Source organism: Colius striatus, chromosome 24 (genome assembly GCF_028858725.1).
Source record: "Colius striatus isolate bColStr4 chromosome 24, bColStr4.1.hap1, whole genome shotgun sequence".
NCBI classification, from domain to species: Eukaryota; Metazoa; Chordata; class Aves; order Coliiformes; family Coliidae; genus Colius; species Colius striatus.
In genome coordinates this window covers 492,209-513,353 of record NC_084782.1, presented here as the reverse complement: position 1 = coordinate 513,353, position 21,145 = coordinate 492,209, and the positions used below count along the sequence as shown (strand labels likewise).

At 55.9% G+C, this 21,145-nt stretch overlaps 1 protein-coding gene across 1 annotated transcript; it reads right to left on the bottom strand.

The window, feature by feature from the left end:
• Positions 1-6,633: 6,633 nt before the first annotated feature.
• SNRNP40 (small nuclear ribonucleoprotein U5 subunit 40) lies at positions 6,634-21,093 on the bottom strand. Its single transcript, XM_062014454.1, has 10 exons — positions 20,902-21,093; positions 19,892-20,021; positions 19,257-19,350; positions 18,116-18,281; positions 16,658-16,780; positions 15,071-15,191; positions 14,012-14,094; positions 13,517-13,578; positions 9,724-9,827; positions 6,634-7,082 (listed from the first exon to the last, which is right to left on the bottom strand). The coding sequence occupies exons 1-10, from the start codon at positions 21,091-21,093 to the stop codon at positions 7,033-7,035; spliced, it is 1,125 nt and encodes a 374-aa protein (XP_061870438.1). The 3' UTR covers positions 6,634-7,032.
• Positions 21,094-21,145: the final 52 nt, after the last annotated feature.

Sequence of the window (21,145 nt, the reverse complement as noted above, 5' to 3'; positions counted from 1 at the left end):
CCTCTCCGCACGGCCCAGCACACGCAGCGCCGCGGCGGGGAGCGATCGCTGGCCAGAGGCAGAGCAGCACCCAGCCATTCGGCTTCGGGGTTCTGCTCTCAGGGGGCTCGCAGCCTCCGATCCTGCAAGGAGGCAGGTGCAGACGGAGCTGGCAGGGTATGGCCCCTAATCACCACCCACCCGGCTCGCCTTTGTTCTTTTTTCACAGCACACCTTCAGGGGGATCGGAGCGTGCCAAGGAATAACCGGGATGCTGCTTCAGAAACCTCCCTCTGAAATGCCACCTAGCAGAGGGACTTGGGAACAGTTCAGTGCTTTTCAGTTCCATGATTTCTTAATCTCCAGCCCTGATTTTTACAAGGAAGCATCTCCTACACCAGCCCCACGAACCCTGAGGTGTCAGAGGAGCCCTGCATGGCATCAAGGGGCTGCAGCCTTACAGATGCAGTTGTGTGCAGGTCTTGGTCTGGCCAGGGTCTAACCAAGCATGCAAGGACTCAGCCAGACCACACATCCCCATGTACTGCTGGGACCAGCCTACAGCATTTACCACACCTGGAGCTTTTCCTTCCCCCTCTGTGGTGGGAATTTCTCTCCCTCCAAGCTGTTCTGTGCTTCCAGGGGTGTTCTGGGAGGCCCAGGCATGGCTGAAGGACAAGCTTTGCAGAAAACACTTGGCTTGCATGAATGCAAAACCAGTGCTGCAGAAATGCAGTGGGTTCACTGAGTGATGCTCTTAACCAGGAGTCCTGGGAGAGGTGGTTGAACCCAGTGTGAGCCAGTGAGTGTTTGAAACACAACAACCTCTGAGTTTACCCCACGCTGTCTCAGGCTGGTTAAATGAGGACCCAGAGAGCTGCAAGCTCCAGCAGCCCCATGGCTGCCCACTCCACCACCCACTGTGGGTCTGACTCCATCACCTCCAGAACTCCTGGCTTCATCCTGTCTAGATCCTTGCCAAGAGTCTGGCAGAGGTTCCATCACCCTCATCCCATGAGGAGAGGTGTCTCATGTTCCTAGGGGGTATATGGGGAGGGGGACACCAGACCCATCTCCAGGATCAAGCTCATGGGCTCCTCTGTGTTTTAAGCACAGCAGAAACCCATAGCAGAGGCATTGGCTTCAACCCATGGGTCAACAAAAGATGAGGACCCAACCAGCCCATAGTATGTCCTTGGCAATGACCAGACAAATCTGTTCTGCTCAGCTCAACCCTCCCTGTCAGCTCCAAAAACTACCAGAGAAAGACAAAAGCAGCCTGATGTAAAACCATGCAGGGTGATAGAAGGGTGCTGAGATCCTGCCTGGCTCCCAACCAGGGGCAGGTTTGCAAGGAATCAGTTTTAGATGAAGAAAGGTCAATAAAACACACTGAGGCACTTCTCTGGAAGGAGAGAGAGAACTTTGTGGGGTGAGTGGGAAAGGAGCCCAACGTTTTGCTGTGTAACCCACCACCCTCCAGACCCTGCAAGCCTGAGCTTTTGAACCTGCTGACCATAATTACAGAGGGAATTAAATTAGGGTCATGCTGTTCATTCCTGGAGATGAGAAGGAGCCCTGGGGATAAATGCTTTGATGTGCACCCAGAGCTGCCACTGAGCCTCAGCTTCCCTAAAACCCCCCGTGATGCTGGAGCCTCATCCCAAATGCTCCATCCCTGCCCTTCCAGAGCCTGGCTATGGCTTTGGTCTTTGAGATGGAGAGGGAGAGGAGTCATCTCCCCCCAGGGATGAGCCTCCAGTTCTCTGGTACTTCACATCCTGTGGGAGGGTGACAGATGTCCCCAGTGGCCACCATGGAGGTCACCAGCCATGGAGACATCCTCACACCCAGCTTTTGCACAGCAGCAGACGACTCTCTGCTCACCCAGGGGCTCTGGCAGCCCCTCCAGCACTGACCCAACTGAGCCTTCCATCCCCAGGAAAGGAGGAGCTACATGAATCACTTCCCCAGCTACACAAAATCATCTCCTTGCACCAAAAAAGGATGTTTTAACCACAAAAACCCACCTGCATCCATGTGCCAAAGGGAGATCTCTCTGACAGGGCTGCAAAACCCACAGAAACAGGGAACTTTCACTAAACTGAGAGGTTTTCCTCCCAGCACAGTGTTTGGGGATCACATCTGGGAGGGTTTTCCCTCAGAAAGATCTTGGAGCAGAAAGAAATCCCAGCAGCAGCAGCTTTTGCTGCCCATCCTCAGCTGAAAGCAGGGACGAACCACAGACACCAGGAGCTCAGGGACACTTGTGTCCCTCACCAGAATAATCCAGTACTTCCAAACCCAGCCAAAAAGAACCTCAAAGCTCCCCCAGGCTGAGTATAGAAATGCTCCCAGTGTGGCTGGGAAAAGGCTGCTGGGGGGAAGAAGGAGGCATGAGGGTGCTGCAGAGCAAGGCAGGCTGGGGATGCTGTTTGCTGCTTCACAAATGGGAAAGCCAAGGGAAAAAAGGAGGTTTTGGTTAATAGAAACCACCCAGGGGACAGCAGTTCCTCATGGGTTGATTTTTTCCTTCTCCTTTTTGGGCTGAAGCCATTGCCCAGCCTTGGGGAAGATTTGGAATTCCAGAGGCACATTTCTATCAAATTTCTGCTGAGAGATGTCACAGAATCACAGAATTGGTTTGGTTGGCAAAGCCCTTGAAGCTGCTGCAGTCCCAGCCCTGCCCTCATCCTGCCCAGCCCAGCACTGACCCACAGCCTCAGCACCTCAGCTCCAGGGCTCTGGGATCCCTCCAGGGCTGGGCACTGCCCCAGCTCCCTGGGCAGCCTGGCACAGGGGTGACACCCCTCTCAGGGAAACAGTTCTGCCTCAGCTCCAACCTCAACCTCCCCTGGGGAAACTTGAGCCTATTTTCTCCTGTCCTATTACCTGACAGAAAAGACCAACCCCCAGCTCCCTGCAGCCTCCTGTCAGGGAGTGTCAGAGAGTGCTGCTGGCTGCCCTCAGCCTCCTCTTCTCCAGGCTCAACACCCCCATTCCCTCAGCCCCTCCCCAGCCCCTTGTGCTCCAGCCCCTTCCCCAGCTCTGTGCCCGGCTCTGGCCACGCTGCAGCCCCTCAGTGTCCCTGTGGCAGTGAGTGAGGGGCCCAGCACTGACACAGCCCTGGAGCTGCAGCCTCCCCAGGGCTCAGCACAGGGGACAATCCCTGCCCTGCTCCTGCTGCCACCCCACTGCTGAGCCCAGCCAGGCTGTCCTTGGCCTTCTTGCCCCCCTGGGCACGCTGCTGGCTCCTGTTCAGCCCCTGGCACCAGCCCCCCCAGGCCCTTTCCCTGCAGCAGTTTCCAGCCCCTCTGCCCCAGCCTGGAGCTGCCTGGCCTTGGGGTGGCCCAAGGGCAGGATCTGGCCCTTGCCCTTGTTGAGCCTCATCCCATTGCCCTCAGCCCATGGCTCCAGCCTGGCCAGGCCCCTCTGCAGACCCTTCCTCCCTTCAGCAGATCTACACTCCCACCCAGCTTGGTGTCATCAGCCAAGTGACTGAGGGTGCCCTCGATCTCATCCAAATGATCGCTAAAGACATTAAACAGCCCAGGGAAGGCAGGAAGGGTCACACCAGAGCAGAGCAACCCAACCCACCCTCCCCAGCCACCTCCAGCAATAACCACCCCACCTATTTAACCAACCTTCCCCTCGTTTGAGCATCAGCAGCCCCCATCAGCTGCCTGTGACTGGGTGGCTGCTCAGACAGGCTGCTAGTGAATCGATACAGAAATGGAACTGCATTCATCTCCTTCTTCCTCAGCTGTCATCTCATCTCAGATCCTCCTGAGGAGTGCAGCACATTGCTGAATCCATCATCCCTGAGCCTCTGTAGCTCACCAAATTCATAATTAACAGCCAAATTTCCATTCATTTGCTCATGTAATTTAATTAGTTTCCCATTAAATAGAGACTAAACATCATCTAATCCCCCACCAGAGCAAATAATTGTTTTCCATTCTTTTATAGACATTATCATTTGCTTATTGTAACGATCAGAATTCATTAGGAGCTTTGGAGCAGCACTGGGGAAAGGTGGGAAAAGCACTGGAGGAAAGACAAGGAGGGAATGAGAGGGAGAGTCAGGGCCAGGGCTGAGCCACAGTGATGCCCCTGTTGTGCCCACCAGCACCCAGCTCAGGATCCAGCTCACTGCACCATCCTGGGGTGTTCTGGGTACATCAGCCTTCATCCTGGGTCACAGCTTCCCAGCATCATCACAATGGAGGGGTGACCTGCTGGGGAGCAGCTCCAGGAGAGACCTGGGAGTGCTGGTGGGCAGCAAAGAAACCTGAGCCAGCAACGTGGCCTCGTGGGCAAGGCCAATGGCAGCCTGGGGGCATCCAGAGTGTGGGCAGCAGGGCAAGGGAGGTTCTGCTGCCCCTCTGCTCTGCCCTGCTGAGGCCTCATCTGGAGTCCTGGGGCCAGCTCTGGGCTCCCCAGCTCCAGAGAGACAGGGAACTGCTGGAGAGAGGCCAGTGCAGGGACACCAAGATGCTGAGGGGCTGGAACATGTGTGTGAGGAGGAAAGGCTGCAGGACCTGGGGCTGTTCAGCCTGGGGAAGAGAAGCCTGAGCTCAGGGGCATCTCAGCAGCACTGATCAGCACCTGAAGGGTGGGTGTCAGTAGGATGTGACCAGGCTTTGTTGTGTGGTGCCCAGGGACAGGACAAGGGGTAATGGACATAAGCTGGGACATAAAAAGCTCCACTTAAACACAAGGAGCAAGTCCTTTGGTGCTGAGGTGAGGGAGCCCTGGCCCAGGCTGCCCAGGGAGGGTGTGGAGGCTCCTTATCAGGAGGTTTCCAACCCCACCTGGACACATTCCTGTGCCCCTGAGCCAGGGGAATCTGCTTGAGCAGGGGCTGGATGAGCTCTGCAGGGCCTTTCCTACTCCCACTATTCAGGGATTCCATGATTCTATGACATGGATGGGGCTAAGGACAGGGATGGGGAAAGCCACACAGAGTCATGTCAAAGGTCACTGCCAGCCCTCCCAGTGCCCACTGCAAGGCTGGGGAGCAGCCACAGCCCCCCCAGCAGCTCGATTGCTCAGAGGCTTTTCATCTGGATCCCAGGAAAGATTTAATTTAGAGCAGAGATCTCTCAAGCAAATACCTCCCTTGGAGGAATAAACCTGTTTAAGAAAACAATTTTCTCTGTGCTGGGATTATGCCTCTTATGGTTTGGTGCTGTGCTGCCCCAGAGCTGGCACAGCTCTGGCATGGGCTGGGAGCCAACTGAGACCTGCCATTGCCTGGGTGCAGCTGGCAGCAGCCAGGAACTGGGGGAAGTGCAGCTCCTGGGGCTCCTCAGCCCCACTTTGCCCCAGTGTGGGGCATGGTGGCAGTGGCAGCCTTGGCAGTGTGTGGGTACATGTGGGGAGCAGCCATGGCTGTGCACATGCCTGTGGTGGTGAGTGAACCACAGAATCATTGCAGTTCATCAAATAAGAGGGAAGAGAAATAGGAGGAAACAGTCTCAAGCTGCCCCAGGGGAGGTTGAGGTTGGAGCTGAGGCAGAACTGTTTCCCTGAGAGGGGTGTCAGCCCCTGTGCCAGGCTGCCCAGGGAGCTGGGGCAGTGCCCAGCCCTGGAGGGATCCCAAAGCCTTAGAGCTGAGGTGCTGAGGGCCAGGGGTTAGTGCTGGGCTGGGCAGAGTGAGGGCAGGGCTGAGACTGCAGCAGCTTCAAGGGCTTCTCCAACCCAAATGATTCTGTGACTCTATGACAAGAAATGCTCTCAGGGGCACTCTGTGCTTCCTACACTCACTGCCTCAGCTCTTCACACCTGGCAGCTGCAGCAGATTCAAACTGGTCAGACACCAGCCAACACTGCACAGTGCAGGGTCAGAGCAAGCACAAACACAGGCTGGGTGATGGGGGGACTGAGGGCAGCCCTGTGGAGGGGTTACTGATGGAGGAAAAGTGAGTGTGAGGCAGCACTGTGCATTCCAGTCCAGAAAGGCAACTGTACCCCTGGCTGCATGCACAGCAGTGTGGGCAGCAGGCTGAGGGAGGGGATTCTGCACCTTGACTTTGCTCTTGTGACACCTCACCTGCAGTTCTGCATCCAGCTCTGGGGACTCCTGCATCAGGACATGGAGCTGTTGGAGTGGGTTTGGAGGAGGCCATAAAGGTGATCCAAGGGTTGGAGCCCTTCTATGGAAACAGGCTGAGAGAGTTGGGCTTGTTCAGCCTGGAGAAGAGAAAGCTCCAGGGAGAGCTTGCAGCAGCCTCCAGAGCCTAAAGGAGCCAATGAGAAAGCTGGAGAGGGGCTTTTACACTGGCCTGGAGTGAGAAAACAAGTGATGGCTCCAAACTGAAAGAGGCTGCATTTAGATCCTAGGAAGTTCTCCCCTGTGAGGCTGGTGAGGACCTGGCACAGGTCACCCAGAGCAGATGTGGCTGCCCCATCCCTGGAAGTGCCCAAGGCCAGGCTGGATGGGGCTGTGAGCAACCTGGGCTGGTGGAAGTTGTCCCTGCCCATGGCAGGGGCCTGGAGAAGGATGAGCTTTAGGGTCCCTTCCACCCCAAACCAGTGCATGACTTTATGAAGTTCACTCCTATGGTTTCCCTGGGTTACATACAAGTGAGGGCCCTGATTCACTGTTGTACAATAGGAAAGAAAACAGAGCAAGAACCCCAATCCACACAGTTCTTGTAAAAAGGCATCTATTGAGGCTGGGCCATGTATAAAAAAGACAAACCAGGCAGGGAACATACAAACCACATGTGGACTTTAACCAAATGCTACCAATTTCAAGTGATCTGGGGAAGGGTTTAATACCTGTGACAGCCAGAAGCAAATTCCTTTCAATTCCAAATTCCCCTTCCTCCCCAAAGAAGGGGAGAGGTGGAAAATGATGTGTACAGGGAGAGCACACAGCCAGGAGAGCCTGCAAGAGAGGCTTTGGCACAGGGAGCTGCTCCAAGGCTCTGCCACTGCCACAGGCATGAGGGGGGCTGGCAGTGGGGAGAAGACAGTTGGTCCAACTCCTGGAGGGCACATCCTGAGGATCCTGAGGGCAGGAATCCCACCAGCTCCCCCTCAGCTTCACTGGATCTCCCCCATGTACAGTCTTTTGTCGCTGGATGCAGAGAGAACTGAGAGGGAGAGAGAGAAAGATGAAAGTTAAACACAACAGTTTGAGACCTCCAATATCCCAGAATCCCAGAGTGGTGGGGGCTGGAAGGAAGGGCCCTGCAGAGCTCATCCAGCCCCAACCCCCTGCTACAGCAGCTTCCCCTGGCTCAGGGGGCACAGGAACGTGTCCAGGTGGGGTTGGAAACCTCCTGAGCAGGAGCCTCCACACCCTCCCTGGGCAGCCTGGGCCAGGGCTCCCTCACCTCAGCACCAAAGGACTTGCTCCTCCTGTGCCAGGGGAACTGTTTGTGTTCTACCTCATGGCCATCACCCCTTGTCCTGGCACTGGGCACCACACAGTGCTGCCCCATCCTCTCAACACCTTCAGCTGCACTGTGCAGTGTTGATGAGATCCCCCCTCAGCCTTCTCCAGGCTGAGCAGCCCCAGGTCCTGCAGCCTTTCCTCAAAAACTGTGCCACAGAACCATTTGGGTTGGCAAAGCCCTTGAAGCTGCTGCAGTCCCAGCCCTGCCCTCACCCTGCCCAGCCCAGCACTGACCCACAGCCCTCAGCACCTCAGCCCCACGGCTTTGGGATCCCTCCCTTGTCCCAAGGCAGGTCTAACACCCTGCTGCCTGCCAGCTCTAAGCATCAAAACGCTAGAGAGGTGCCTGCAGGGGCTGGTGCAGCTCTCAGGCATGCCCAAGAGGCGCTGGCAGTGCAGGAGGGTTCAGGTTGCAGCCCGGGGCCCTGCCATGGGGAGCGCAGCCACTAGAGGGCACAGGCTGGCCGGGAAAGCGCCCCGGGACGGGACTCGGTCACAACGGGCAAACTGCAGCTGGCACCCAACTGCAACACAGCCCTGAACCCTCAGACGAGGCTCTTCAGGAGAGCCAAGACACAGGAGGCAAAAGAATGACCCCAAAGCGCTGCTCTTGGCACTGACAGCGGCTCCATACACTCGGTTAGGTTGGAAAGACTCATTGACTCTAATCCCTAACCCAGCACTAACCACCAACCCATGGCCCTCAGCACCTCCAGGGATGGCAACTCCCCAGCTCCCTGGGCAGCCTCTAACAACAGGGGAGAGATCTCCCTAATATCCAATCTCAGTCTCCCCTGGGGCAACTGCAGCCCCTTTCCTCTTGTCCTGTCCCTTGTTACTGGGAGCAGAGCCTGACCCCCAGCTCCCTGCAGCCTCCTGTCAGGGAGTGTCAGAGAGTGCTGCTGGCTGCCCTCAGCCTCCTCTTCTCCAGGCTCAACACCCCCATTCCCTCAGCCCCTCCCCAGCCCCTTGTGCTCCAGCCCCTTCCCCAGCTCTGTGCCCGGCTCTGGCCACGCTGCAGCCCCTCAGTGTCCCTGTGGCAGTGAGTGAGGGGCCCAGCACTGACACAGCCCTGGAGCTGCAGCCTCCCCAGGGCCCAGCACAGGGGACAATCCCTGCCCTGCTCCTGCTGCCACCCCACTGCTGAGCCCAGCCAGGCTGCCCTTGGCCTTCTTGCCCCCCTGGGCACGCTGCTGGCTCCTGTTCAGCCACTGACACCAGCCCCCCCAGGCCCTTTCCCTGCAGCAGTTTCCAGCCCCTCTGCCCCAGCCTGGAGAGTCCAGGAGAGATCTGGGGGATTTCTGCCTGAAGCTGCAGGCTGCTGTCTGTCACTTTGCTGCCTCTGCACCCTCCCATGTAGAAGAGCATCATGGAGCAGGTGCAGCCCCATTACCATTCCCAGAGGTGAGCAGAAATGAGCTGCACAACTCACATGCAACACCTGCATGGGCTTTTGTTTTTACTTTAAGCTGAGTGATTGATTCCCCAGAACACAGCTGCCAACAACCTGCTCCACACCACAGAGGAGAGGTCACTCTGCTCTTCTAGCAGAGTCTCCACTGAAGACAGGGCAATGAATAACCCAGGCACAACCCCATAAGGCAGTACCCTGCTGCAGAGATCCTCATCCTCAGCACAACTGAGCTCTTGGCTTCACTTCAGGGCTGACTCCTGTCAGTTTTTGGCTGGAGCATCCTGGTGACCTGGCCCACACTGACAATGTTTCCATGGAAACAAACAGCACCCTGTGGTCCTGCCCAGGCCACACACAGAACCAAGAAACTGGTACAAAACCTCCTCCCAGCTCATGCAGGGTGGTTCAAAAGGCTGTGACAAAGCTCTCACCAGCATTGTCTCACCCCCAGTGCTGGAATGTGGTGCCATGTGCCAGACACCTCCAGAACAGGGACAAACCCCCTGCACAAAGAGCTTTCTGTGCTTCCTGCAGCTTTGGGGCCAGTGAAGACCCCCCAGGCTGGAGAGATGCTGGTCTCCAGGCACTCCCAGGTGACTGTTATCCTCCTGCCATCCCCAAATGGATTGTTACACTCCTCAGTATCCAAAACCTTCATGCACAGCCCTTGGGAAGCCTGGACAAGCCCCTGGCAGCAGCAGCCAAGCCTCAGGGCTCATGTCCACCCACAGGTGACCACCAGCTACCCTGGGCAGGCCACAGAAGCACAGTCCAGGACCCCAAAGCACACTCAGCCCATCTCTTGTCAACCCCAACGTTTGTCTGATACTTCTGGGCATTTATGGGGTTGTTTTCCAAAGGACCAGCAGTTCAGCCAGCCCTAAACTCTTTCCTCAGCCAACTGGAGGTGAAGAGGACTTACTAATGGGTTCCTCTGGATGGAAAGCCAGCTCATTGACTGACCCAGCATGGCCTGGCAGCTTGTACAGAATCCTCCTGGATGTGGTGTCCCACACGTAGACAAACCTACAAGAGAGTCCTTGTGAGTGCAGGCACTTGAGGAGGGAAAGCAGCTGTCCCCACACACCACCAGCTTTGTTCCTGCAGTGGTTCCCCACCTGAGCTCAGATGCAGCTCCCTGTGTGGATCAACACTGAGCTGCTCAGGAGCACACCACTGCACTGCCAAGTCCAGAAGAGCAGGAGGCTCAGCAGGTAGGAGCTCACATGTCATTTCAGTGTCAAAAGCCTCTGCCATCACAGCCCAGCAGCATCATTCCACCCCTCAGGGCACAGAGAGGGATTGCAAAGTGTGAGACAAGGAGAGACCATCACTACAGCAGCAGCACAGGAGGGGAATGGAGGGAGTTCCTGTTGGGAGTGGTGAGGAGGGTTCTCAGACCCACAAACACCTCACAAGCCCAGCAGGGCACTGCCCTTTGGTTTAGGCTGGCTGGCAGGCAGTGAGGAGGAGCCCAGGTGCTCCCCCAGTCTCTGCTACATGGTAATCCCTCACAGGCAACAGCTTTACATAGGAGTTTCCTCCTGTCGTGCCATTAAAGTCAGAATCCACCTCCCAGCACTTACCAGGGGGCTGATCAGATTGCAGAGTCCTCTGATTAACCTCCCTTAGGCCCCAGGGCTGCCTGAGGGCACCTTGGCTGAAGGGCAGCACAGGAGCCACCCTGATCCCTCAGGCAGAGGTCAGAGAGAACCTGCTGGCACCAGCCACAGATCAGCTTTCTGATTATTCTTACAAATGGGCTCAGAGAGTGCAGAAAATGGTGCCTTGTAAATCACACTGTGCCTGAGATCACTGCTTGGCCCTCACAGAACCATTTGGGTTGGCAAAGCCCCTGAAGCTGCTGCAGTCCCAGCCCTGCCCTCACCCTGCCCAGCCCAGCACTGACCCACAGCCCTCAGCACCTCAGCTCCAGGGCTTTGGGATCCCTCCAGGGCTGGGCACTGCCCCAGCTCCCTGGGCAGCCTGGCACAGGGGCTGACACCCCTCTCAGGGAAACAGTTCTGCCTCAGCTCCAGCCTCAACCTGCCCTGGGGCAACTGCAGCCCCTTTCCTCATGTCCCATCACTCAGTACTCATGGGTGTTGACTGCAGCCTCCATGAGGTGCACCTAGGAGATGCTTTGACCCACTTCTGATAGGAGTGAGTGATGTTTTTTAACACACAAGAATGAGAAGAGCCCCAAGTGCCATCCCAGAAGCCAGGCAAGGTGATGCTGCACCCCATCTGCACAGGAAGGCTGCAGCCCTCCCTCCCAACAGCCTCACCATAGGAAATGGCATTTGTCACAAGGTTCACAGCTCTGCAAAACAATCAGTGGCTGGGGAAAGCTGCCAGTACTGTTACACACAGCCTGCTTCTCGTTTTGCTCTTTAGGGAGGTGATTGGCAGCTAAACTGAAACCTGCCAGGGCAGAAAGGGGAAGCAGCAGGGCAGCAGTTGGCCAGGCTTGGTGTGAGGAGCAGCTCTGCTGCCCACACACCCCAGAGGCATCACTACAGCTATGTACAGGGGACTGTAGAAGGTGAAGGCAGGGGGGACAGCCCAGGAAACATGTGTAAAATCAAAGTAAAGGGTCTAGAGAACAAGTCTTCTGATGAGCAGCTGAGGGAGCTGGGGATGTTTAGCCTAGAGGAGGCTGAGAGGAGACATGATCACTACCTGACAGGGAGTTGTACTGAGGTGGAGATACATCTCTTCTCTCCAGTAATGAGCAAGAAGACATGAGCAAAGGGGCTGGAGTTGCCCCAGGGGAGGTTGAGATTGGAGCTGAGACAGAACTGTTTCCCTGAGAGGGGTGTCAGCCCCTGTGCCAGGCTGCCCAGGGAGCTGGGGCAGTGCCCAGCCCTGGAGGGATCCCAAAGCCCTGGAGCTGAGGTGCTGAGGGCCAGGGGTTAGTGCTGGGCTGGACAGGGTGAGGGCAGGGCTGGGACTGCAGGATCTCCAAGGGCTTTGCCAACCCAAATGATTCTGTGATTCTAACCTACTGCATTACACTCATGCAAAGTAAGTGTTGTGGCTCCAGCCCAGACAGCAACGAGCCCCAGGCAGCCCCTCACCCACTGCCCTCCCCACAGCTCCTGTGCATGGGGAGGGGAATGGGGAAAGCAAAGCTCATGGCTGAAGGGAAGAACAAGTATCACAACTAAACTGAACTGAGACATGGTAACAGTGAGAAGAATAAAGTATAACAACAGTAATGAAGAGAAACAAACCCCAACACAAGCCAAGTGCTGCCCAGTGCCATTGCTCCCTCCATTGATGCCCCAGCAGCCATCCCCCCTCCCCACCAGCCCCAGTTCCTGCACTGGGCATGACTCCTGTGGGATGGAAGAGCCTGTGGCTAGTGTGGGTCAGCTGTGCTGGCCACAATCCCTCCCAGCTCCTTGTGCACCCCCAGCCTCCCCCCAGCCCCACTCCACTCACTGCTGGGACAGGCTGAGGAGCAGAAAGGGCCTTGATGCTGCAGCCCTGCTCAGCAATGACCAACCATCCCTGTGTGTCAGCATTCTCTTCAGCATCAACCCAAAACACAGCCCTGGAGCAGTTTTGCTTTTCTGATTCCACTCCTCACACAGGAGGTGTGGGGAAGGTGAGTTGCTGCCTGGGCTGGAACCACCAGAACCACCAGCATGGCCCAGGACTTGCAGCCACTGCAGGGCTGAGCCACAGCCTCAGTGAGCTGTCCTGACAGCCTCCCCTTCTCCCATGGGCACTGCCACTGCTGCCAGCAGCACTGCCAAGGAGAGCCATGTCCCAGCCCCTCGCTGGGACAGCTGGCCCCACCATATCTGAACAGTGAGAGCTCAAATTCTCCCTTATCCTCTATCAGAAGCTCATTCATTTGCTCATTACTGCTGCTGCACGTCCTGGAATGCAGCCTGCAGGAATTCCTGTCTCAGTGGCACTCAGACTGTGTCTGGATTTGCTCCAGTGCAGGTTGGTCTCCTTGACAGTGACCTTCAGTGTCTGCCTCTTACCATTCACTGGCTTCCTCCTTCCACCTGTTTGGCCCCTCAGTTGCAGAGTTTTGCATAAAATACCTCACTGAAAAGCCCAATCTGTGCAAATGCAGTCAGGTCTTTATTTCTTCTTACTCATTAATTAAAGGATCAAGAATGATCCTTGGAACACCACTGGTGCCTCCTGCAAGCCACCATGCAGCAACTTCACTGCTATTTGTGGGCCTTACCAGCATAACTCCCACACCACACACATTTACAATCACAGAATTGTTGCAGTTGTTAAAGCCCCTAAAGCTGCTGCAGTCCCAGCCCTCCCCTCACCCTGCCCAGCCCAGCACTGACCCACAGCCCTCAGCACCTCAGCTCCAGGGCTTTGGGATCCCTCCAGGGCTGGGCACTCCCCCAGCTCCCTGGGCAGTCTGGCACAGGGGCTCACACCCCTCTCAGGGAAACAGTTCTGCCTCAGCTCCAGCCTCAACCTCCCCTGGGGCAACTCCAGCCCCTTTCCTCTTGTCCTATCCCTGGTTACTTGGGAGAAGAGACCAACCCACATCTCACTAAAACCTACTTTCAGGTGGCTGTAAAGAGTGATGAGGTCTCCTCTGAGCCTCCTGACCTTTCCCACCTCTACACACAACTCTGGGTCTTTCCATCAGGACCCAGCTCCTTCCAGAAGTGCCTGTAAAACAACCCTGGGTTGCTGGTAACAGGGATGCTGAGACAACTCACCTGTCAGCTGATCCCCCGGCAATTTTACTCCCATCTGGAGACCAAGAGCACCTCAGAAGATTCTAAAAGCAAAGAGAGTGCACACATCTATTGCCAAAGGAAGGTTTAAGTTTTCCCTTTCTGCTACAATTAAAACCACCACAAGCCTTTCCAATATGAGAAGCAGCCCTGCAATGACCTCCCTGCAGTAGAGGAGGTGGCAATTACAGATTTGTATTGCTGGAGACATCCAGTGCCTGGTTATTTTACACCAAGTAGACAGTAAACAGAGAAAAGACTCAATTCACAGCTAATTAAAGCTTGAATCAAGCAAAGAAATCCAGTTACTGTGGCTTTAATTGGAATCCCACTTTGTGCATCACATCTCTGGGTTGTTAAAGCCTTTTCTGGTTTCAACTCCAACTGGGAAAAAAACCCAGCCCATCATTTCCAGGAAAGGGAAGAGTGAAAGGCAGACTTTACAAAGAGTGCTGGTTCTGTCTGCAGCACACTCACCTTTTCAAAGTTATGGACATTGCCCTGGAAAATCTTGACACATCTCTCCTTGGGGGCAAAGGGTCTCACGTCCCAGATGCGAACTGCAACAGAGAGCTGACAGCAATTAGCTGGAGGTGGCAGAGGGGGCAAGGGCAGCTTCTGGAAGCCTTCCTTTTGCTTAAGAGATGCTGCTAATGAGCAAAGTCATGCTCCTTGCTCTCCTCATAGGATGATAGAGTGGGAGGGGTGGTTGGTTTCCCCAGGAGGAAAAGGAAACCAACAGCTTTCCCTTGCAGAGAGCTTTGATGTGAAAGGTCAAATGCACACAGAGACCACTGCCCACAGGAGGCAAAAAAGCCAACACAAGCAGCACACAAACGAGTCACCACCTCCTGCCATGAGCATTTGCTCTATTCTCACACACTCTGCAGTCACAGGGTCTCATTGGGTCAGCTTCACTGAGCAGCCTCACACAGGAGACAGGCAGTTTGGACATGCTGCTGTCCTTCCCTGCTGTGGGGACACAGCCAAACTGCCCTGACAGAGAGCCAGACCGAGCTCGTGCTCAACTGTCTGCACAAATAACTTGTGCCATACACAGCCCATGCCTTCAGTGCCCTTTGGGAGGGCTGACAAACCCTCCTGATGCAGCTGGTCCCTGGCAGTGAAGGACACAACCAGCACCAGTGGAGCTTTATCTCCAGAGCCCAACTCCCTTCAGCTCATCCTCACACCTGGCTCTTGTTTTATCTATGTCAAATTGAAGCTGTTCCTTCCTCCAGCTCTGTGTTCTCCCATCAGGTGGGACAGGCTCTTCTCAGTGATGGCCAATGACAGGCACAAGCTGGAACAGAAGAGGTTCCAAAGAGACACAGAGGAAGGATTTCTTCCCTGTTGAGGTGAGGGAGCACTGGCAGGGGCTGCCCAGATGGGCTGTGGAGGCTCCTTCTCTGGACACATTCCAACCCAGCTGGATGAGTCCCTGTGTGCCCTACTCTAGGTGGTGCTACTCTGGCAGGGGGTTGCACTGGATGAGCTTTGCAGGTCCCTTCCAGCCTGTGTGATCCTGTGACATACCTGTGTTGTCCATGGCATTGGAGAGCAGGTAGGAGCCCTCTGAACTCAGGCTGAGCCCCGTCACCGAGTCCGCGTGGCCTCGCATGGTGTAGGTGAGCTTGTTCTGGCGCAGGTCCCAAACCTTCCAGACACAAAACACTGAGGTTTAACCAAAAAAAACCCCCAAAGACTGTTGCAATTGCTGTCTCCAAAGTGTTTCACACAGGTACTGCTCAGCCAGCTGGTGCCATCACTTTTTGATTGCAGTTGGTGAGAGCCGAGTGGTTCAAGTTCAAGGGCAGAATCTTGGTGGTGCAGGGAAAAGGGAATTGGTCCCTTAAAAGCCTCCCTAACCTAAGGTGGTAACTTGGAGGGTTAAGAAGTGGGTTAATTCAACCCACATCTAACCTACCATTAAGCAAAGATAAATGTCAGCAGCCCCACACATGCAGGAATCCCTCTCTGTCTGTCTACAGCTCCCCCAGCTCTCCCTGACTGATGCCCAGTCCCACAAATGCCATGCTGTTCTTTCTCAAGGAAGGGCAGTTGGAAGGGATTCAACTTCCAATGGCTCTGACAAGCACATGTTCCCCACACTGAATCCCAGCATGGTGGGGGCTGGAAGGGCCCTGCAGAGCTCATCCAGCCTCTGCTACAGCAGGTTCCCCTGGCTCAGGGGGCACAGGAACGTGTCCAGGTGGGGTTGGAAACCTCCTGAGAAGGAGCCTCCACACCCTCCCTGGGCAGCCTGGGCCAGGGCTCCCTCAGCTCAGCACCAAAGGACTTTCTCCTCATGTTCCAATGGAACATTTGTGTTCCAGCTTCTTTCCATCACCCCTTGTCCTGTCACTGGATACAACAGGAAAAAAAGTGCTGCCCCAAGCTCCTGACACCCACCAGTGAGATATTGGTCAATATTAATGAGCTCCCCCCTCAGTCTCCTCCAGACTGAACAGCCCCAGGTCCCACAGCCTTTCCTCACAAGGAAGATGCTCCAGTCCCCTCAGCATCTTGGTGGCCCTGCACTGGCCTCTCTCCAGCACTTCCCTGTCCCCCCCTCAGGGAAGGCTGAAGGACAGTGACACAGACTGAACCATGCAGCCATCAGGAAAATCTCAGTGAGCAGCTGAATGAAACCCTGAGCTTGCTCTTAAATAAGAACTTTCCACACTAGCAGGTGACAAAAGTACGTTGCAAACTGGGGCAGAGGGCAGAGGGTTGGAGATGTGTCACCACATTTTCTTTAGTTTACCTCATCTATGGCTCTAGAGGCTGTGAGATGGGTACAGGCTGCCAGGAAAGGCAGCACATGGGATAGGCTGCCAGCAGTGCTAGGCTGTCTGGCCAGGAATGCCAGGGCTGCCCAGGCTGTCACAGGGCACACACAGCCCTGCAACACCTCCCTCAGCATTTATTGGCCCTGTGTCAACAGCAAGGGGGAGCTGCTTGGTTCTTGTGACTGTCAAATTAACCAGCAGGCTGCTGCATTTGTCCCTGAGAAAAGCAGGGGGTGGAAATGTGCAGGGGGGGGGAAAAAGGCACAAGGGCGGGGGAGAAAAGGCACAAGGGGGGGGGGAAGGGGAAAGGCACAGGTAACATGATTCTTACCTTAATATCATTGTCAATGCCTCCAGATATGATCTGATCACTGGTGTCATTGAAAGTTACAGCCAGGACCTGGTAGGTGTTTTGAAATGTCTGCACAGCAGCTTTCTTCCTGATATCCCACAGCTGAAAAAGACAGGGCAGTTGTTAACAGCTGCACAGAGACAGTTAATGATGTTAATGACAGGTACTTGGCAAAGATTGAGCCTGCTCTGCTCAGGTTCCTTCTGTTAGGCCTCAGAGCTCTACAAACATGGAAAGAGTCTGGTGTGGTTGGGGCACAGGAGTGTGGAGGGGAAAGAAAGGCTGGGGTTGGGCATTGGCAGCCAGGCCTTGCCTTTCTCATGCTTCCTTAACGCAGTTTAGGGTAAAAAGTCCAACTGAGCAGCTGAACCTGCTTTGTCCTCACCCCCAGGATTACAGAAAGAGAGGAGCAGCCACATTGTATTGCAATTTATTTCTGCAACTACAGTGACTATTCAATTACAAGAGCAAGGAAAGGCTGAGGTTTGCCCACTTAAATGGGAAGATTCCAAAAACTCTTTCAAAGATCCTGAGATCTTGAGTGGCTGGAGAGTTGGGCACAGAGAAACCTGCTGAGGTTCAACCAGGGCAAGGGCAGAGTCCTGCAGTTGGGGAGGAACAACCCCCTGCAGCAGCACAGGCTGCGGGTGACCTGCTGGAGAGCAGCTCTGCAGAGAGAGACCTGGCAGTGCTGGCTGAGAATAAACTGACCATGAGCAGCAACGTGCCCTCGTGGGCAAGAGGCCAATGGCAGCCTGGGGGCAGCAAGAGTGTGGGCAGCAGGGCCAGGGAGGTTCTGCTTCCCCTCTGCTCTGCCCTCCTGAGGCCTCATCTGGAGTCCTGTGGCAGTTCTGGGCTCTCCAGCTAGAGAGGGACAGGGATTTTCCTGATGGCTGCATGGCTCAGTCTGTGTCACTGTCCTTCAGCCTTCCCTGAGGGAGGGACAGGGAACTGCTGGAGAGAGGCCAGTGCAGGGCCACAAAGATGATCAGGGCACTGGAGCATCTTCCTTATGAGGAAAGGCTGTGGGACCTGGGGCTGTTCAGTCTGGAGAAGGGACAACTGAGGAGGGACTTCAGCAACACTGATCAGCACCTAAAGGGTGGCTGTCAGGAGGATGGGGTGGAACACTTATCTGTGGTGCTCAGTGTCAGAACAAGGGGTAACTGGCACAAGCTCCTGTTGCTGGCACAGGAGGAGAAAGTCCTTTGGTGCTGAGCTGAGGGAGCCCTGGCCCAGGCTGCCCAGGGAGGGTGTGGAGGCTCCTTCTCAGGAGGTTCCCAAACCCACCTGGGCATGTTCCTGTGCCCCTGAGCCAGGGGAATCTGCTTTAGCAGAGGCTGGAGCAGCTCTGCAGGGCCCTTCCAGCCCCCACCCTTCAGGCATTCTATGATTCTTACTTCCATTCCCAACCATCTCCCTCCACAACATACTGACCTTCACTGTCCCATCATCACTGCCTGTACAGACCAGCTGAGGTCCTCTCCTTGCTGGGTAACAGGAGTTAACAAACGAGGTGTGGCCCTTCAGCCTCTTCACTCTCTCTCCAGTCTCACTGTCCCACACAGCCACAGTTTTGTCTGTGGATGCTGAGAAGAGCATGCTGCAGAGAAGAATCACCACCAGGCTCTCAATTTCAGAAGCATTTCTCTTCTCTCTCCTCTTATTATCAAGTGCTCTCATTAAAGCTGGAATTGTTCAGTAGGAATAAGCCAGGGGGAAGATTCTGCCCCATATGCCAAAGTAAAGGAGTTTCAGAGGAGGCTGACTAGGACACTGCAGGCACTGCCCATAACCCCAAGTCAAGACACATATAGATTAGTTTTCCACCTCCTCAGAGACTCTTTGGGATGAGCATGGGAGGGAAAGCCCCATGGCAATACCTCAGATGCAACAGGGGAATGGCCTTTTCCATGAGCAAGTGTCTCATTTGTTTTCTTGCCCTCCTCAGTGTCTCCCAGGTGACCAACACTCACTTTCCTCTCTTCATCTCCACTGAAATCCAGATCATTGGTGGGTCACAGGTGGCTCTGATTTCTGTTTCTTAATCTCAGTCAGACACCATCCCTATCTGGGAAAGCCACACTGCAAGCACTCATCATGTGGGGACTGAGCAGGGGTAGTGAGGTGCCCTGAGAGACTCAGAGGAGAGAATGGAGGTGCTCAGCCTGGAGAGGAGGAGGCTGAGGGGAGAACTTCTTGCTCTCTGCAACTCCCCGACAGGAGGCTGTGGCTGGGTCAGTCTCTTCTACCAAGTTACAAGCAACAGGACAAGAGGTAAACAGCCTCAAACTGCCCCAGGGGAGGTTGAGATTAGAGCTGAAGAAGAACTGATTCCCTGAGAGGGGTGTCAGCCCCTGTGCCAGGCTGCCCAGGGAGCTGGGGGAGTGCCCAGCCCTGGAGGGATCCCAGAGCCACACATCTGTGGGGCTGAGGGCCAGGGGTTAGAGGTGGCCATGGTGGTGCTGAGAACAGTTGGATTTGATGAGCATAAAGGTCTTTTCCCCTCTCTATGATTTTGAGATTCCTTCAGCCAGAGCCATTCCTGAGGCCTAAAGCCACCCCCACCCCATCTTACCTGCCATCTGTGTTATAGTGCAGCTCCATCACTGCCCCACTGTGTCCCTTCAGCGTGGCATAGTTATCACAGTCCCCATAGACATTCCACAGCACTGGGGGAAGGGAAGGCAGAGGTAAGTCCAGGAGGCACAGACACAGCTCCCTGCTGAGGATGGAGCTGTTCTCTGGGAGTCCACAAAAGCAACCCATGTCCCTGGTCTCCAAGCCAGGAGGATGGATTGCAATAAAGCAGCATCCTGTGAGTCCCAGAAGGACAGACAGCTGATGTGAACTGATTCATGAGGTCAGAGTAAGCTGAAGCTGTTAAGAAGAGCAACAATCTTCAGCTCAGCACAAGCCAAAGCATTTAAAATTGCACTTCCAGCAGACTGCTGCAGGCACAGGCAGCCCCATGGTAACTGTGCAAAGCCCTTGGGAGCACAGGGCTGTGACCAACACAGCGTGTTACCAGCCCCATCTGAGGGCCAGCAAAGCCAGTGACCTGCCAGAGGAGCTGAAAGAAGTTCCTTGCTCCCCTCCTTCATGCTCAGGACATGGCATGCAGAGAGCTGAGATAAAACCCCATCACAGTACAAGTCACACAAGCCCCAGCCCCAGGCAGTGGTGGTGGGGAGGCCCAGGTCTGGTACTCACAGATGAGCCTGTCGAAGCCTGCAGAGGCCAAGGTGTTGCCATTGGGGTGGAACTTGCAGCAGTAAACCTCTCCCTCATGGCCTGAGAGCAGCATGATGGGGGCCTGCAGGGAGGAGCAGCGTGGTGGACCCTGTGGGAAGAGATAGGAGATCATAGAATCACAGAGGGGTTGGAAGGGCCCTGCAGAGCTGCTCCAGCCCAACTTCTGCTAAAGCAGGTCCTCCTGGCTCAGGGGGCACAGGAACGTGTCCAGGTGGGGTTGGAAACCTCCTGAGCAGGAGCCTCCACACCCTCCCTGGGCAGCCTGGGCCAGGGCTCCCTCATCTCAGCACCAAAGGGGTTTCTCCTGGTGTTTAAGAGGAACTTTTTGTGTTCCAGCCTGTGCCTGTTCCCCCTTGTCCTGTCACTGGTGACTACAGAAAAAAAGTGTCACCTCATTCTCCTGACACCCACCCTTCAGGTGCTGATCAGTGTTGATGAGATCCCCCTCAGCCTTCTCCAGGCTGAGCAGCCCCAGGTCCTGCAGCCTTTCCTCAAAAACTGTGCCACAGAATCATTTGGTTGTTAAAGCCCCTGAAGCTGCTGCAGTCCCAGCCCTGCCCTCACCCTGCCCAGCCCAGCACTGACCCACAGCCCTCAGCACCTCAGCTCCAGGGCTTTGGGATCCCTCCAGGGCTGGGCACTCCCCCAGCTCCCTGGGCAGCCTGGCACAGGGGTGACACCCCTCTCAGGGAAACAGTTCTGCCTCAGCTCCAACCTCTCCTGGGGCAACTCCAGCCCGTTTCCCCCCTCTCCATCACTCCTTGCCGAGGGATGACACGATGGCTGCTGCTGCGGGGCACAAGCGCCACTCCCGGGGAACGGCCCGGCCCCGCTCTCCCCTCACGGGCCTTTCACGCTCCCTCCTTCACTCCCTGGGGCTTTCTCCTCCCATCGCCCCGCACCATCCCCTCACAGCCATTCCCGCTCCCCACACCCGCGGCCCCTCAGGCCCTTTCCCCGCCCCGTACCGCCTGCAGCAGGGCCCCGGGTGCGGGCTGCCCGGCGGCCCCGGCGGGCGGCGCTCCCGGCAGGTCATGGCGGGGCCGCTTGGGCGGCGCGGGGACGAGCGGGAGGTCGGCGGCGGGCGCGGGGCCGGCAGCGGGGCCTGGGGCGGGCGCGGGGCCGGGCCCCGACACCTTCCGCTTCTGCTGCTCGATCATCGCCGCCGCGCGCGCCGGCCGCGGCCCCGCCCACGCCGCGCTCCCGCCTCTC

Excerpts from the sequence above, each read along its gene's own strand:
- SNRNP40 (XM_062014454.1), bottom strand. The coding sequence starts at position 21,093 with ATGATCGAGCAGCAGAAGCGGAAGGTGTCGGGGCCCGGCCCCGCGCCC. Across the intron at positions 18,282-19,256 it reads CACTATAACACAGATGGCAG|CATGCTCTTCTCAGCATCCA; the intron begins GTAAGATGGGGT and ends TCTTCTCTGCAG. Across the intron at positions 13,579-14,011 it reads ATGTCCATAACTTTGAAAAG|AATCTTCTGAGGTGCTCTTG; the intron begins GTGAGTGTGCTG and ends CTTTGCTTTTAG.